Here is a 14,658-nt window from a genome sequence, read left to right on the forward strand (position 1 = left end):
TTAAGAAAGCTACGGGTTCGAATATGAAACTTTTACCTATGATACATGCTTTGAATTTTTTTAAAAATATTTTACATTCGAATATGTATTGTAATTTTGTACGTAAAGTCACCCACAAACATATACTAGAACTTATTATTCTACAAATACTTTCTTAAACATTCAAATATTTCAAAAAAAAAAAAAAGAAAATCCTCCTTTTGGACTTAAATATTTATATAAGAATCAAATTTACTAAATAATCAAAACATCATCCTCACTTAAAATGATTGAAAGTTCATAACTTGAAAACCAAAACACTAGAACGTGAATCCACATTGTTATTATGAGGATAAAACGTGCAACGGCACAAACGCGTTCTCATCAATCAAGGAGAAAGATAAGAGATTAGTTTAGTAATCGTGTTCTTGGGAGTCGGGAGCAATAAACAAGCAGGACCCACCCTAGAAGTTCGAACCGCGTGTCGGGCTGTAAGAAAAAAATTTATAAAATTATCATTTTCTCATTTGGTGTTGCATATTCTACGGCCCCGTCAACGCCATTCCTCTGCCGTCGGCTTCTTAAGTTCTAAGCCCTTTTCAAGTTTGAACTCAGTATCCATATTTCTCATTCGATTTTTCTCATATATTTCTTGAAACAGCAGCTGCCATGTCGGTGAGTAGATGCATCGACTTCGTTTTGCTGGTCTTTATGTCTTTGTTTTTTGATTGCTTGCTTGTCTTCGTGGTATGAAATATTGGGGTTTTTTGATTTTGTGTTACTGATTGCTGTGTAGTGTACTTCGATTTGATTGGTGTAGAATCTGTTGATCTGTTTGAGGTTTTTGCTTGGGTTTGGTGGAGTGTCTTATGCATTTGGAAATTGTGGAATTTTATATACCTGAGTCAGGTGTTCTGTGAATGTAAATTTATTTATTTGTCTCCTGAAGTAAATTGAAGTGATTGACGGCGAGGTATATGCGAGTGCAATTTGGATCCACTCATACAGACTAACACCGATATAGATTTGCAGGATCTGGGTGTGTTTAGTGAATGTGTGATAGTCTTTTTTGGTCTGGATTACTCGAATCACTGAAATATGCTATTGTCATATTGCTTTCCTTTTGACCAAGGGGGGCTAATGCATTAAATCTGGGGTTCATATAGAGCAAAAGAAAGTCAGAATTAAGGAAGCGGTGGCTAGGAAAACCACTCTAGTATATTTATGTCTACCACCTCCGTTCATTACCTCAAGTGAAGCAGAAATCCCGCATTCCGCACTTACCTACACTTGATGATATTTGGAATTTATACACGATAAACACATGATTTTTTAATAAAGAAAGCATTATCTCTACAAGATAGTGTAAGCTAAGTTGGTTGGTGTACTATATAGACCTAACATCCTTTGATTTGAAGGTGCTTTTGATTTCAGTGAGTCCCATGGATGTAAATCTTGTTGTGTTCATATCATGATTTTTAAGTGATCAACAAAAGAGCATTATTTGTTGTGTATAAACTATAAATGCAAATTGCTTTCTATCACAAAGATGTTCTGTAAAGTATTCAACGACATGGAGCTAGCAATAAGATATCTATAAATGGTCACCACCCATATTCTTGTATAAGAATCCATAATAGAACTATTTAAAATTTTCCATTATCCAAGTCAAACCTTAGGTGTGGATTATGGAGAGATTCTTTATAAGTTGGTGGTGGTATCCTATGTTAAAGGTAAGCTGGAGGTTTAATTGCCCTCCATGATTGCTGAACTGTACTACATCCAAATTATTTGATGCCTATGATATGTAACATTTTGGATTCACAAAGCCATTGTCACATGTAATGTTGACACACATCCCTTCTTGTATATTAGTGTCCCTTGTTTGTGTACATTCTTAAACTAGTGAAAGGTATATGTGTTGTGCTGGTCACAAATGCTCTTACAAGCATATTAAGTTTGTATATAGTGTTAAATATAATTTATGAATCATGAAATGTTTTATTTATTGTAACAAAAACTATGAATAAACAACAATAAGATATATTAGTACTGTATTCAAATTCTTAAAGTTATTGAGATTAATATATTTGCACTATTGGAATAATTTCGTGCTTTTGATGTAGTTAATAATAACTTGGTTGAAATTACTTCTATGATCAAGAGATTTACTTACTCATGTATATCTATGCTTATTTTATTTTTTAATTTTTCATTTTATTTAGTTCTTCTCGATTCTTAGTGCATATAATTATATGTACAAATATATCCAGACATAGAAAACGTACTAGATATGCACAAATTTTTTCTGGCATTTGCGCTTTCTTTTTAGAATAATATTTTTTCTTGAATCTACTCGTCAATTTCTTCTAGTAGGTAATTTTTTCATTAAAAAGTTCTATGTACTACGAGATTGACAATTTTAAATTTATACTTGTAGTTTGAAGAGCATTGTATGCGTGTAAAACTTTTGTTATGTTTTTCATATTTTGACAAAATGTTTGGTTCTTACAATCATTCTTAACTTAGCTAGACTCTATTATTATATTCCTTATATTGATCTTAATTCATGAATAATTAAACTTTTATCTTTCACTTTTGAACTTGCGTTGTTTGTAACAAAAGGCAGTTGTTATATTGATAATACTTCTACAGTTCTACTGCAAATGTGTTGTTATTATGGTTTCTTTGTTGCATGAATGACTCAAATAATATATAGAAAAGAAATTCTGCTTTTGTACTACCAAAAAAAAAAAAAAAAAAAAAAAAAAAAAAAAAAAATGTTGCATGAATGACTCAAATAATATATAGAAAAGAAATTCTGCTTTTTTACTACCAAAAAAAAAAAAAAAAAAAAAGAATAGAACAAAATTGGTATTCGAGCTAATTAGTTTATAAGTCTAACTTAAAGTTTTCCTTAAACTAAGTTTTTCCATAAATTATCTTAACGAATCATATTATAGGTTGCAGTTCATGCGCACTCTATGTGAAAAAAGTTATAAACAGATTAATTTTTTAATGCTATCATTTTTTACTTATCTAAGTATATTTATTTAAAGTAATATGAGTATTACTTTTAATAAGTCTGATTTAAAATCTTAAAAATAATTTTATTATCAGTTTTACGCCTTACAGTCCATTACTTAACCAAGTTTAACTTATTTTTGACTAAATTCAAGTCATATGAACGTAATTATATTCTTTATATTTTTGTCCTCTCTAGAAGTTAAGAAACATGAAAGAGATCAAGCTTATATGCTTTGTAGCACTACACATATATGTATATAAAGATATAGTGATGTCTAGCATATATAATATACAAATATAAATGTATGTTAGGTATATGCATTTCTCAAAACAAAATGATGTCAAGGCATATATAAAAATTGAAATAGAAAACCAATTAGAAATTTAGTAATTCTAGAAATGACTTTATGTAGTCCAATGAATATCATAAAATCAAATAATATGAAATTTAAGAATATCAAACTTTCATACTAATACAAATTATTATCTTAAAATATTATCAAAGTCAAGATTTAAGTTAGTTATAAGATTAATTTAGGCAAATACCAACAAAAGTATACTATCAGAGCAAACTTAGTCTAATAAAAAGTAGATATCGCTATTTACCTAATGATGTCTACCTATTTTGATGTTTTAGATCAAAACAGTCAAGGTCAGCAATCTCTCTTTGGGGGCATCCGAGCGTGACATCAAAGAGTTCTTCTCTTTTTCTGGTGATATCGAATATGTTGAGATGCGAAGGTTACTTTAATCGGTTTGGTGTTTCCTTCTCTTTGAGTATACGCATGCTCATACTGACTATAAATTTCCTATGCTTATGCAGTGATACTGAGAGGTGTCAACTTGCATTTGTTACCTTCAAGGATGCACAGGGAGCAGAGACAGCAGTTCTTCTTTCGGTGATTTTCTCTCTCTTATGATTCCTTAATTCTACTTCACCTGTGTTCTTTTCGGATGGTTGCATTTTGCTTTTCTCGTCATCCTTGTCAAATTTGTATTTCTTCTAATGATATGACTCCTACAACTTTTGTCTAATATATTTTTGTGAAGGTTTGTCTTTTCGATTCATTTTGTTTATGTTATCTTGCTTTCTATTGTCATAATTCTCAAAATTAATATTATGATTTTCTTGCTTCTGCTTGGTATCTTTAATTTCATTTGAAGGAAGGGATAGGCGGATATCTCAGTAATGTGGAAACACTGTTTTATTTGTTCCTGAAACTAGAGTTTGTTCACATTATGATGATTGTATCGTGAATCCTTCTTGGAAAAAGAACCGTAAGAAATGGGGAAATAAAATTACTATTTTGATATGAAGAATAGTACATTCTGGGTGAGCTAAAGATAAACTCCTGTGACGCGATACCCAAAGTCTTAAATGACCATAAATTTAACTGTTGTTATCTTGCTCTTGAATCAACGCCTTCGAAATGCATATGATGTGTTACAAAAGCTTCATACCAGAAAATAAGAAGTCAGTAAAATTATTTTCTAGGACAAATCACTGTTTATCAATATTTAACTTAATTTTATAATTGGGACAAGGGATAAATTAATCTTGGGCAATATGTCTTTTGGTTGAAGCTCAACTTTTGTAGTGTAAGTAGGAATTAAGATTATCTTCAAGGTATAGGAATTGGTAAGTGATAATGATGATCTATGTGCTACTTGTTCAAGCATGTATTAAGTCATTAGTTATGACTTCAAGTTGTGCTCAGAGATATTTTAGAGATAATTCATTATCATGGACTCCGGATTGAAAAGGTAGTAACCAAGGATAGTTATTTCAATCTTTTTTTTACCTGCCACCCCCCCCCAAAAAAAAAAAAAAAAAAAACTTTCGCATAAATGTTCAAAACAAGTGAGCCCACAGTACCGCTTTCCTTATTGTGAACTGATTTGAAGTTGGGTGACCTAGAGTACTAGAAACCGTGCACAATATCATCATCTATGACCAACTTAAGTTAGATAAAAGTGCCATGAGGGCAATCAATAGAGTTGCATATATGCCTCTGTGAACTGTATTACATTTGCCTTTTAGAGAATCATGACAACCATTTTGAGGTCCTTCTCTTGTTATTTGTGTATGGAAAATTTAAATCTATTAACTGACAAATAATTTCCAATAACCTTGTATCATTGACCCATAAGTTATGTTCCATTTCTTTGCTAATGGTTCACAAATTAACTCAATGACTTAATACCTGGAATGTTAGTTCAATCTTGAATGTCACCTTACCTTTGTTGCTTTGCAATCTTATTTTCGAAAGTGTTTCTCCTATATTCATGAAAAATTAATGATTTTAATGTCTAAGGATGAACTTCTTTCCATCTCCTATGAGGTATTTTCTATGTTTCTATAGGTTGCTATTAACACATCTTTGAAAAACGCAATTTTGTTTTACAAATATCTTGAACATAGCTAGCATGCAATTCTAATTTATTAGACTTTTTCATATCAATTTTAGGGTGCAACCATTGTGGACATGACCGTGGATATTGCTCTGGACCCAGATTACAAGCTCCCTCCAGCTGCCTCTGCACCACTCTTGGTAATATATTCTTAAATATTATGCTTTCCAATTAATTATAATGCATTTTCTTACCTGATGCTGCCCAACACTTAGCAGCCTTCAGAGGGAAAAACTGGAGGGGGTGCTGAATCTGCTTTCCAGAAGGCGGAGGATGTTGTGAGCAGCATGCTTGCAAAGGGTTTTATCTTAGGTAAAGATGCTGTCAACAAGGCGAAGTCTTTTGATGAGAAGCATCAATTAACTTCCACAGCAAGTGCTAAAGTTGCGTCATTTGATAAAAAAATTGGACTGACTGAGAAGATATCTATTGGTACTTCCATAGTGAACGATAAAGTGCGTGAAGTAGATGAGAAACTCCATGTTTCTGAGAAAGCAAAATCAGCATTTGCTGCTGCCGAGCAAACAGTTAGTAATGCTGGATCCGCCATTATGAAGAACAGATATATCCTCACTGGTACGACATGGGTAACGGGTGCTTTTAGCAAAGTCACTAAGGCAGCCGGGGAAGTCGGCCAAAAGACAAAGGAAAAAGTTGGAATGGTTGAGGATGAGCAGAGAAGAAAAATGGTGGATGACTTTGCTCAAGTTCATCTATCTGAGTCTCCTAAATCACCTGATTCTAGAGAACAGCATTCATCCAAGCCTGCTTCAGTACCTGGTTTAATTCTCTGATTTCTTTGCCTCAGTAAACATTTTCATGGTGCTCGGGTCCTGCAGTCCTTTATACTAATTCACCAAATCACTGGATGTGGTGAGTCTGGAAAAATGCATTTTATTATGTGTTTAAGATGACTTTGTTCAGTGTCTTGTTTGTAGCTCTAGAAATATACATCAAGTCACAACTCAAATCCATAATAGATTGCTGGTCTTGAATCTTGAATTGACTCGAGTAATTAGCCTTCTCCCATGTAGTTACGATGGGCAATACACTCGGGCTCACTTGAAACATGTCATGATTGCTTATATTCCTTTTGGATTGATATCTCTGTGGCATTTTATCATCTTAATCTTGTCTCTTACTGCGAAGGTTCATTTTGGCTGAGGTGATGAGAACATTATTTGAAGCCGGTATTGACTTGAAGGTCCTTTAATGATCGATATGAAATACAGTGTTTATCATAAAATGTGGAAAAGAAAAGTGTGGAAATGAACAAATTTTAGTAGAATCGTCTCTCGAGAGGCCCCGCAACAGTTTATGCTCACAATTTCTTATGGGAGATTTTGTGTTCGAACCTAACTGTGTACGATTATCTATATTTCTATCTTATAGAAGTATGAATAGTTTTGAATATTTTAAATTTCTTAATTTTTGTGTAACGTGATGTGAATAGTGGTTAGATCATTTAGGAACTATAAGACCCTTTGATCTTGTTTAGAATACAACCACCTTCTGATTTTATTAGATACCATGAAGGTCAAAACTGGAATATAGTCAAATTTTGAGGGTTTGTTTTTTCTTTTGGAATTTTAATTATATAGAGCTTATAAGATATTTTAAGAGAAATTAGGTAAGTTAATTTATTTTTAAAGATGTTATAAGATTTAAAATATCTTATTTTAGGATCTTATAAACTCTTTTGAAAAAAAATCGTCAATAATTTTAAAAAACATATAAACTTTTAAACATCTTATAAGATATTTATATACTTCGATAAAAATTCTCAAAATTTGTAACACACAGCTCATTCCAAATATTAATGCATTACTTTTTCGCTCTTTTATATAAATGTCGAAGAAGAAAAATTATGATATACTTGAACACATTCGATATTTTGTTTATAATTTAATTTTAAAAAAAAAAAGAAATGCATCAAATATTAAACATAACACGATTTGTTAATTTGATATTATATTTGTAGTAAAAAAGATATATTTCAAATTATTCATCTTGATTTGAATTGAACGTACATATAATTATTTAACGTGGCACAATTTGATTGACTTGAATGCACGACAACACAGCATGATTTGATTGGCCAGAACATGGTCATCAATTTGATCACAAGATATATACTACTGTACCAACTAAATTAACTATTTACACCTTGAAATTAATTTAAAAAATCTTTATAATTAAGAATTAATATAACCCTTATCATCATTTTCATTGGTATATAGTTAATTTAATTACAAATTCATTTATATTTATTTTCCATAATATTAATTTTAATTTGTTTTTTAAATATTGTTTCATATTTATGGGGCCACATAATTAATTAACAAGTTAATGACAAATGAGGCATTGTTACATTAATTGAGACGTAGAGAGGTGTGTGATGGACAGCTAATATCTTCAAATATAAATGCACACACTCACTTTTCCACTCTATCTATAACCAAAAGAGTTAAGAGGTGGCGAATTCCAACCGCGGCACGAGGCGTGCTCTGTAACGGTCCTATTCCAGCTGTTTCCCATTCACAATACCCCACCACCCAATAATAATAATAATTAGGATTAATTACATATTAATCCCTTAATCTATACCATATTTATACAATCTATCCCTAATTTTTAAATAATTACACATACCCCTAAAAATATCAACATCATTACAAAACTAATTACAAAACTAATGTACCTCCTATTAGTCAAGAAAGTAACATATCAATTCATTAATTTGAGTAGAGCTCAATATTCAAATTTGTATTTGAATTCATTTTTATTATTAGCTTAATTTAACTCATAAATATAATTCAAATAATTTTAATATATTTATTATTTTTATACTAATGGAATCGAACTCTAAGCTCCAAAGTTTATTTAAAAGATTTTTTATGTTCAAGTTTAACTTGTTGAGTTTACAAAGTCGAGATCAAATGAATTTTTATCGATCAATTTCAATTAAATATGATTTGTTTACCATCACATTCTTATCATAAACATTGACCCAAATTGATTAGCATTTTTTTTTATTTAAATCAGACTCGATCGAACTAAATCAATTAATCTTCCTGATCACAAGATAAATATATAATAGTTATTATATAATTAGCTTAGATTTTATCAAATTCCATCTGAATTAAACCCCTCCATATCCACGTCACCATATATATATATTTTGTATAAGAAATGTATGCAAACGAATATTACACGTGTAGATTGCTAATAGTTGAAATTTTCCATCAATTTCATCAGAATTTTTTTTAACAAAAATAACAATTAAAAAAGAAAAGAGCAAATCCCACCGACGGAATTTTTCGCAAAAAATCTGTGGGGAAAAAAGGTGCGCTTATAATCACAGATTAAATACAGATGGAGTTGTGAAGAAATTAAGTAGGAAAAAATTTAAAAGTATTAATGAAAGAGAGAGAGAGAGAGTGAGTGAGCAGAAAATGGGGCTAAAACCGGGGGATTTTGCGGTGGAGCCGGCGGTGTTTGGCCGCCGAGTTCTTCAAGCTCCGTAGCGCCAGCACGTCGCCTTTTCTTATCTCCATTATGCCCTTCAGTTCTGAAATATTGTCTTCTGATTCTGGAAAAAGGAGAAAAAACAAAACCCTAAAACTCTCTGGTTTTTTTGATATAATAAAAGTGTCTTCATTTGAGAGATGAAAGGGGGAAATTCCAAGGAAATTGAGTTGTTCACCTGCGCGATTGGGGAAAGTCTTCAAGGTATTGAACTCAGCTAAATCTGAACCCCACCACAAATAAACCAAAAAAACGCAGAAACCAAATAGGCTTAAAACGTTGAAATTTTCATCGAGAAAAATCGTATAAAAAGTGAAGGAAAAAGGTACCATTGGGAGAAGGGTCGTGGGAGGAGAGGTAGAGAATGAGGAAGCAGAGGAGAGTGAGCATTGGGATGATGTGAATGTAGGTGTGGGGCGGCTTCAGTCTCATCATCTTCTTCAGCTCTTCCTCTTCTACTTTGCAGTAGTCTTCTCCATTAATGGTGGAGAGATGTGAAGAAGAAGAAGAAGAAGAAGAAGAAGAAGAGGGGAATTGCTTCTGGGTTTGCCGCTCATCTTGTACCAGCTTTGACGATGGTGAGCCCAGCGACTGCCTCTGCATGTTCGAGAGAGAGAGAGAGAGAGAGAGAGAGAGAGAGGGGTTTGGTTTTTGATAGCTGTTGTTGTTGTTTCTCTTTCTCGTTGCTGTTATGAATTGACCACTGATTCACAACACTTGTTATTACTCACTCTTTGTTCACTCATTTACTCAAACCTCTACCCCTATTCCCTTTTTTTCTCATCTCAAAATTTAAATTATTCTATATTCTATATTAATGGATATATAATAAAATTTGAAATAATTATAAATATTTTTTATTATTTAAAAAATTATTTATACTCTAATATTTTTGATAAAATTCTTTAATTCTTAGATGCGGGCTTAAAATTGTCAATCTTTACTTTTATTGTATTTTTTTCAATTGAAATTATAAAAGTATTGGACGAATTGGATGAAAATTTTCAAGAAATTATAAAAAAAAATTTCCCACATAAGCTCCATTTACTTTGATGTATATGCCTGGATATAAAAGAATAATTATAGGTTAATATAATGTTTACTTTAATGTATAGAATCCGGTATAAATCAATTCTCTGTATTAATCACTGTTCCATTTACATAACTCGTCCAGCGTAGAGAGATGGAATGAGTAATACTAACAACCACCGCCACAACCAACCAGGTAAGCGTGTCATTTCTCAATTTTGCCCATAATATTTATGTCTTTAATACATGTCAAAGGGTTTAATAGTAATTTCTCCACTGAATCCAAGTATAAAAAATCAAAGTAAATACATGAGTAAATTTTATCTTGATGGAATAATACATTTAATAAAACAACTTATGATTAATTCAAGAATTTTTTTATCATTCATTTAATTAAAGATAAATATGGAATAACTCAGCTGATCGGATATTCAAAGTAAACGAAGCCTTAGTTCATAAATTTTTTTTTTAAAAAAATAGTAACATTATAGTTTATACTCCACGAATGTATTTCGATCAAATTTTCCATAATAGATGAAAACCTTAAAGAAATTAACGGAATGGGTTAATTATTGGACATCCTTAAATCAATGGTATTGATGAATTCCCAAACAATGAAGTATTTATAATTATACTATATTTCAGGAAAGCTTGCTGCAATTTATCGTAATTAATAAATATTTTTATAAAGAATTTATGATGCCAAAGACATGCTTAGGATATTACAATAAAAAATAGGAATAATTACATTCTCCTTCCCTGAAGTTTGGTGTAATTACATGTAAATTCTCTGTAGTTTGGGAAATTACATATAAAAACTCTTGAAGTTTGCTTCTACCTAACAAATAGGTTCCTCTATTAGTTAAAATTTATCAAATTTGTTAATATTAACAAAAAGTTAGAAAGAAAACTTTATTACAGGTCAAATAAATTAGCTTATGATCAAATTAACCTCATACGGCTCCATGAGTTAATACATATTGAGGAGATATATTTTCACCATTATGGGAGTAGTTTAATCGAAAAAAAATATTTGACATATAATAAATCAATCGAGGATAAATATCAATTTTCATTCAATTTTTTTTATTAATATAACCAAATTTAGTAAATTTTAACTAATATACGGACCTTTTTATTAGACGGAAGCAAACCTCAAGGATGCTAGATGTAATTTTTCAAACCACAAGAGATTTATGTATAACTACATCAAATTTCAAGAAAGAGAAGTGTAATTATCCCTAAAAAAAATAAAATCACCAAAATATTTTTATATTTTTACTCTATACTTTTCTTTGTTCCGTGATTTGAGGCTTGGACTTGGCAATAGTATATAAGTTTTTATAAAGGTAGAGTAAGTAGGAAGCAAGTATTTGGGCCCTCTTTAGCTTAAGGTCGAAGCTAAGTTAGAATCTTTTGGATTGATTGCGCAATTCAGTGGAGGAAGATTAAAAGAGTTCTACTCATTGGATGATGATCCTCGCTCAAGCTGCACAGTGGATTGAGTCGGTTCAAAATCGATATGAATCAATTTGAAAAATTTTGGCTCAAGATCGATTTATTTTTTTATTGGTTCAATTCGATTTTAAATTGGGTTTGTCCAGCTCGATCCACTATGCATCTTGAATTCTCGTCATGATGAAATAGAATGAGTGGATGACCATGAAATGTTAGACGAACCAAAAATTCTTGCTTAAATTTAAATTAATCAATTATATACAAAATATGATATTTTTGTCATATAGTTGATTTCTCTATTAAATTATATATTAAGTGTATTATACTTATCATATAATTAGAACAAATAATCAGATTGAATTAAAATTTCCAAGATATTACAATGTAATATTAACTCAATCTTTTACATAACGGCAAATTATATCGAGCTCTCTTTAGATTTGATATAACTATAAATACAATTTCTGTTATTCGAGAAAATTACCAATACCTCCTAGTACTAATGGTCGTCCGAGACCTAATTCATCCGTTAGTCCTTGTTCGGTTTTTATCAATTTTTATGATGGATTGGCTAAAATATTATTATAAACTATAAATTATAATTTTACTTTTAGAAAGTTTTTAAATTTTTATTGACTACGTGGACACTTTTTTTATATATAATTTTTCAAAATTTTTCATTCGCCGTCTCCAGAACCTTTATATGTTCTCAATTTTTATCAAAAAAAAAAAAATACAGTAAATGAAAAAGTGAGAATCCAGAGCACTATGTAAGGATTACATATTATCATCAAATATTATTAATATTTATAATATTTCAAATAACGAGAAAATATTTATAATCATTTCAATCCTCATGCATCCAAATATATACATATATATATATATCAAGTTTAAAAAAAGCTCGTTGCAAATTATTCTTTATATAATTAACTATTCACCTACCCTAACAACTTTTTATTAACATAATAAATAGTGGACTAAATAAATGCATTTTATCCTTATAAAAATACAGATACATTACGATCCCTAATTTATTTTTCATTTTTAATTCACTGTCTCCCATTTCAGGAAATCCTATTACTTTTCCTTTTTGTAAAAAGAAAGAATTATTTATTAATTAATATATTATTTTAAAAAAAGAAATGTTGAATTTAAATTCATAATAATTGCATCTCGAAATAAAATTAGAACATGAGTGAGGAGACGAGAGAAAGGGTAGTTTGCAGGAAGACGATCTAAAACTTTGGTTAACACACACATATATACATATGCATGTATGTATAGATACATTTTTATATATTCAAAATTATTACATCAATAAAATATGACTATTTATATTTTTTATCAATTTTTTTAATATACTGGTGTAAAGGACGTTTTTTTGATTGTTTGATCCCTTGTGATGATGTCTGTTTGTTAAGTGCTTCTTTGTTGAACAAATATAGGTTTTCTTTGAAGTTGCCTCGGTGATAAGGGAAGGGGATGCGCCGCAGAAGCACGAAAAAGGGGAGAATGAGAAAGCAATAATCGTATTTAAAATTTCAATTCCACCAGGGGGTGTACTGTTAGTGGTTCTCGAGAGTTCAATATAATGTGAGGATTATAATAAAAACATATGTCCACACATATACGGCTATATATAATATAAATGAATAGAAGGAAGCACGTAAGGTAAATAGCTATTACCTCTTTTGTTTTGTTTCAATCGACAAAGGCTATATCTGATTTGTTTACCTAAGACTCCAAAATAGAAGTCATCTAGAAATGATTTACATCACACTGAGGGAAGAGCGATTTTGATCTCCTCATTAGAGAAAATCAAAATCTATTTGGAAGAAGATGGTAGAAAAGAATTACACTATGAGTTAGAGTATTCTCTTTATTATAATTTTATACGACTCTACACTTGATCCGAGATCAAAGAGAGTAAGGGAACAAATGAGATAGAGATGGAGATAGGGACAACTGATTTTTTGGCTTGTAGAGTTAGAGTTGTCTTATGAGTTATGGTGTATATGATCATATATATATATATATATATCGCTTGTATGGGAGAATGAAAGTGTGTCTAGATAAATTGCAATCAAGCCCACAAGGCAAGCTCCCTTCTACATGGTATGATTGAATCATACTATATAGATGAGGACCGTATATGATAGAGTTGCACTTTCAATCATTTCAAGTTTCAAAGTGGACTCCTCCCTTCCTTTCTTGGAAGTCAACCTTTTAGCCGATGGGTTCTAATTTAGTGGACCGAGCTTCCTTTTAAATAAATTAAAATAAATCCAAAATATTCAATGAATTAAATTAAAATAAATTCAATAAAATCCAAACTAGATTAGGCCTATTGTCATTTAATCCAATCAAAGACAAGCCCAAATATCCCTAATTAATAAATGTAATTTATCAATTAAGACAAGCACAATTAAATTAATTTAATCTTGAGTTATCCATCCAATGGATCATTCCATGTATAAATAATCTAATTATTTACATCTTCTAGAATTAATTCCAAATTAATTCATTGTCATTTTCGATGATTTGTATGTGACTCTTTAGGTTAATTTTCAACTGGATTTAGACTAGTGTCCAACACGACTGATCGCAATCAACTATTAATCAGGAGAGTCCGCTACTATGAGTAACAGTCTAGCAACGGTTCATGCCACCAAAAACTAGGTGAATATCTGTGTGAACATTTAGGCTCCCAATTTTCATATGAATACGGTCCATCTGTCTACCATCTTCTGGCCTTAGTTTAGGATATAAAATTAAGTATCGGTTCTCAATATGGACTACACATCTATGCTTTAATATTTAAAACCACACTTTGCTCCGTTGCTCGACATAGAAAATTATTTTTTATTTGACCAACCACTATGTTCCAAAGGTTACAGAAAGAAGTTTTAGCCCTCTGTGAGCATAAATGCTATGGATTCAATCTAATTTGATTAAAATAACAACAGCTCGACAACTTGTGACCACTTCCTATGGACATTTGCCCTTATCACATGACTACTTCTGTTAACTCTTAAAGGCAGAGACTAAAAATACCATTTTTTTTGTTTTTTTTTGGTCTTTTAGAGGATTAACGCCACCACACCCCAAAGTGGTATTAAAATGCCACCAGACAGGTTTTATGGAACCTAAAGAACTTTCAGCCCTCTCAAATCCATACAATTTTAGATTGTATACATATGGATATGGGGGGGGGGGGGGGGA

At 30.8% G+C, this 14,658-nt stretch overlaps 2 protein-coding genes across 3 annotated transcripts; one reads left to right on the plus strand and one right to left on the minus strand.

The window, feature by feature from the left end:
• On the plus strand, positions 498-6,547 carry LOC105156000 (binding partner of ACD11 1). Of its 2 annotated transcripts, none has more exons than XM_020691909.1 (5): positions 498-654; positions 3,644-3,747; positions 3,830-3,905; positions 5,475-5,558; positions 5,634-6,547. In XM_020691909.1, exons 1-5 carry the CDS (start codon positions 649-651, stop codon positions 6,210-6,212), a joined length of 849 nt encoding a protein of 282 aa, XP_020547568.1. In that variant the 5' UTR covers positions 498-648; the 3' UTR covers positions 6,213-6,547. The 2 variants fall into 2 exon arrangements, with proteins under 2 accessions (XP_020547568.1, XP_011070314.1); XM_011072012.2 differs by having other exon boundaries at positions 5,637-6,547.
• On the minus strand, positions 8,637-9,647 carry LOC105156002. Its single transcript, XM_011072013.2, has 3 exons — positions 9,276-9,647; positions 9,125-9,169; positions 8,637-9,010 (listed from the first exon to the last, which is right to left on the minus strand). Exons 1-3 carry the CDS (start codon positions 9,547-9,549, stop codon positions 8,880-8,882), a joined length of 450 nt encoding a protein of 149 aa, XP_011070315.1. The 5' UTR covers positions 9,550-9,647; the 3' UTR covers positions 8,637-8,879.

This window comes from Sesamum indicum, linkage group LG2 (assembly GCF_000512975.1).
Source record: "Sesamum indicum cultivar Zhongzhi No. 13 linkage group LG2, S_indicum_v1.0, whole genome shotgun sequence".
NCBI lineage: Eukaryota > Viridiplantae > Streptophyta > Magnoliopsida > Lamiales > Pedaliaceae > Sesamum > Sesamum indicum.

What these genes read in the sequence shown, in the direction of transcription:
- LOC105156000 (XM_020691909.1), top strand. An exon ending in GAATATGTTGAGATGCGAAG is followed by an intron (nt 3,748 to 3,829) that starts GTTACTTTAATC and finishes ATGCTTATGCAG; the next exon opens with TGATACTGAGAGGTGTCAAC. An exon ending in AGACAGCAGTTCTTCTTTCG is followed by an intron (nt 3,906 to 5,474) that starts GTGATTTTCTCT and finishes TATCAATTTTAG; the next exon opens with GGTGCAACCATTGTGGACAT.
- LOC105156002 (XM_011072013.2), bottom strand. Translation starts at nt 9,549, where the DNA reads ATGCAGAGGCAGTCGCTGGGCTCACCATCGTCAAAGCTGGTACAAGAT. An exon ending in CCACGACCCTTCTCCCAATG is followed by an intron (nt 9,170 to 9,275) that starts GTACCTTTTTCC and finishes GGTGGGGTTCAG; the next exon opens with ATTTAGCTGAGTTCAATACC. An exon ending in GACTTTCCCCAATCGCGCAG is followed by an intron (nt 9,011 to 9,124) that starts GTGAACAACTCA and finishes TCCTTTTTCCAG; the next exon opens with AATCAGAAGACAATATTTCA.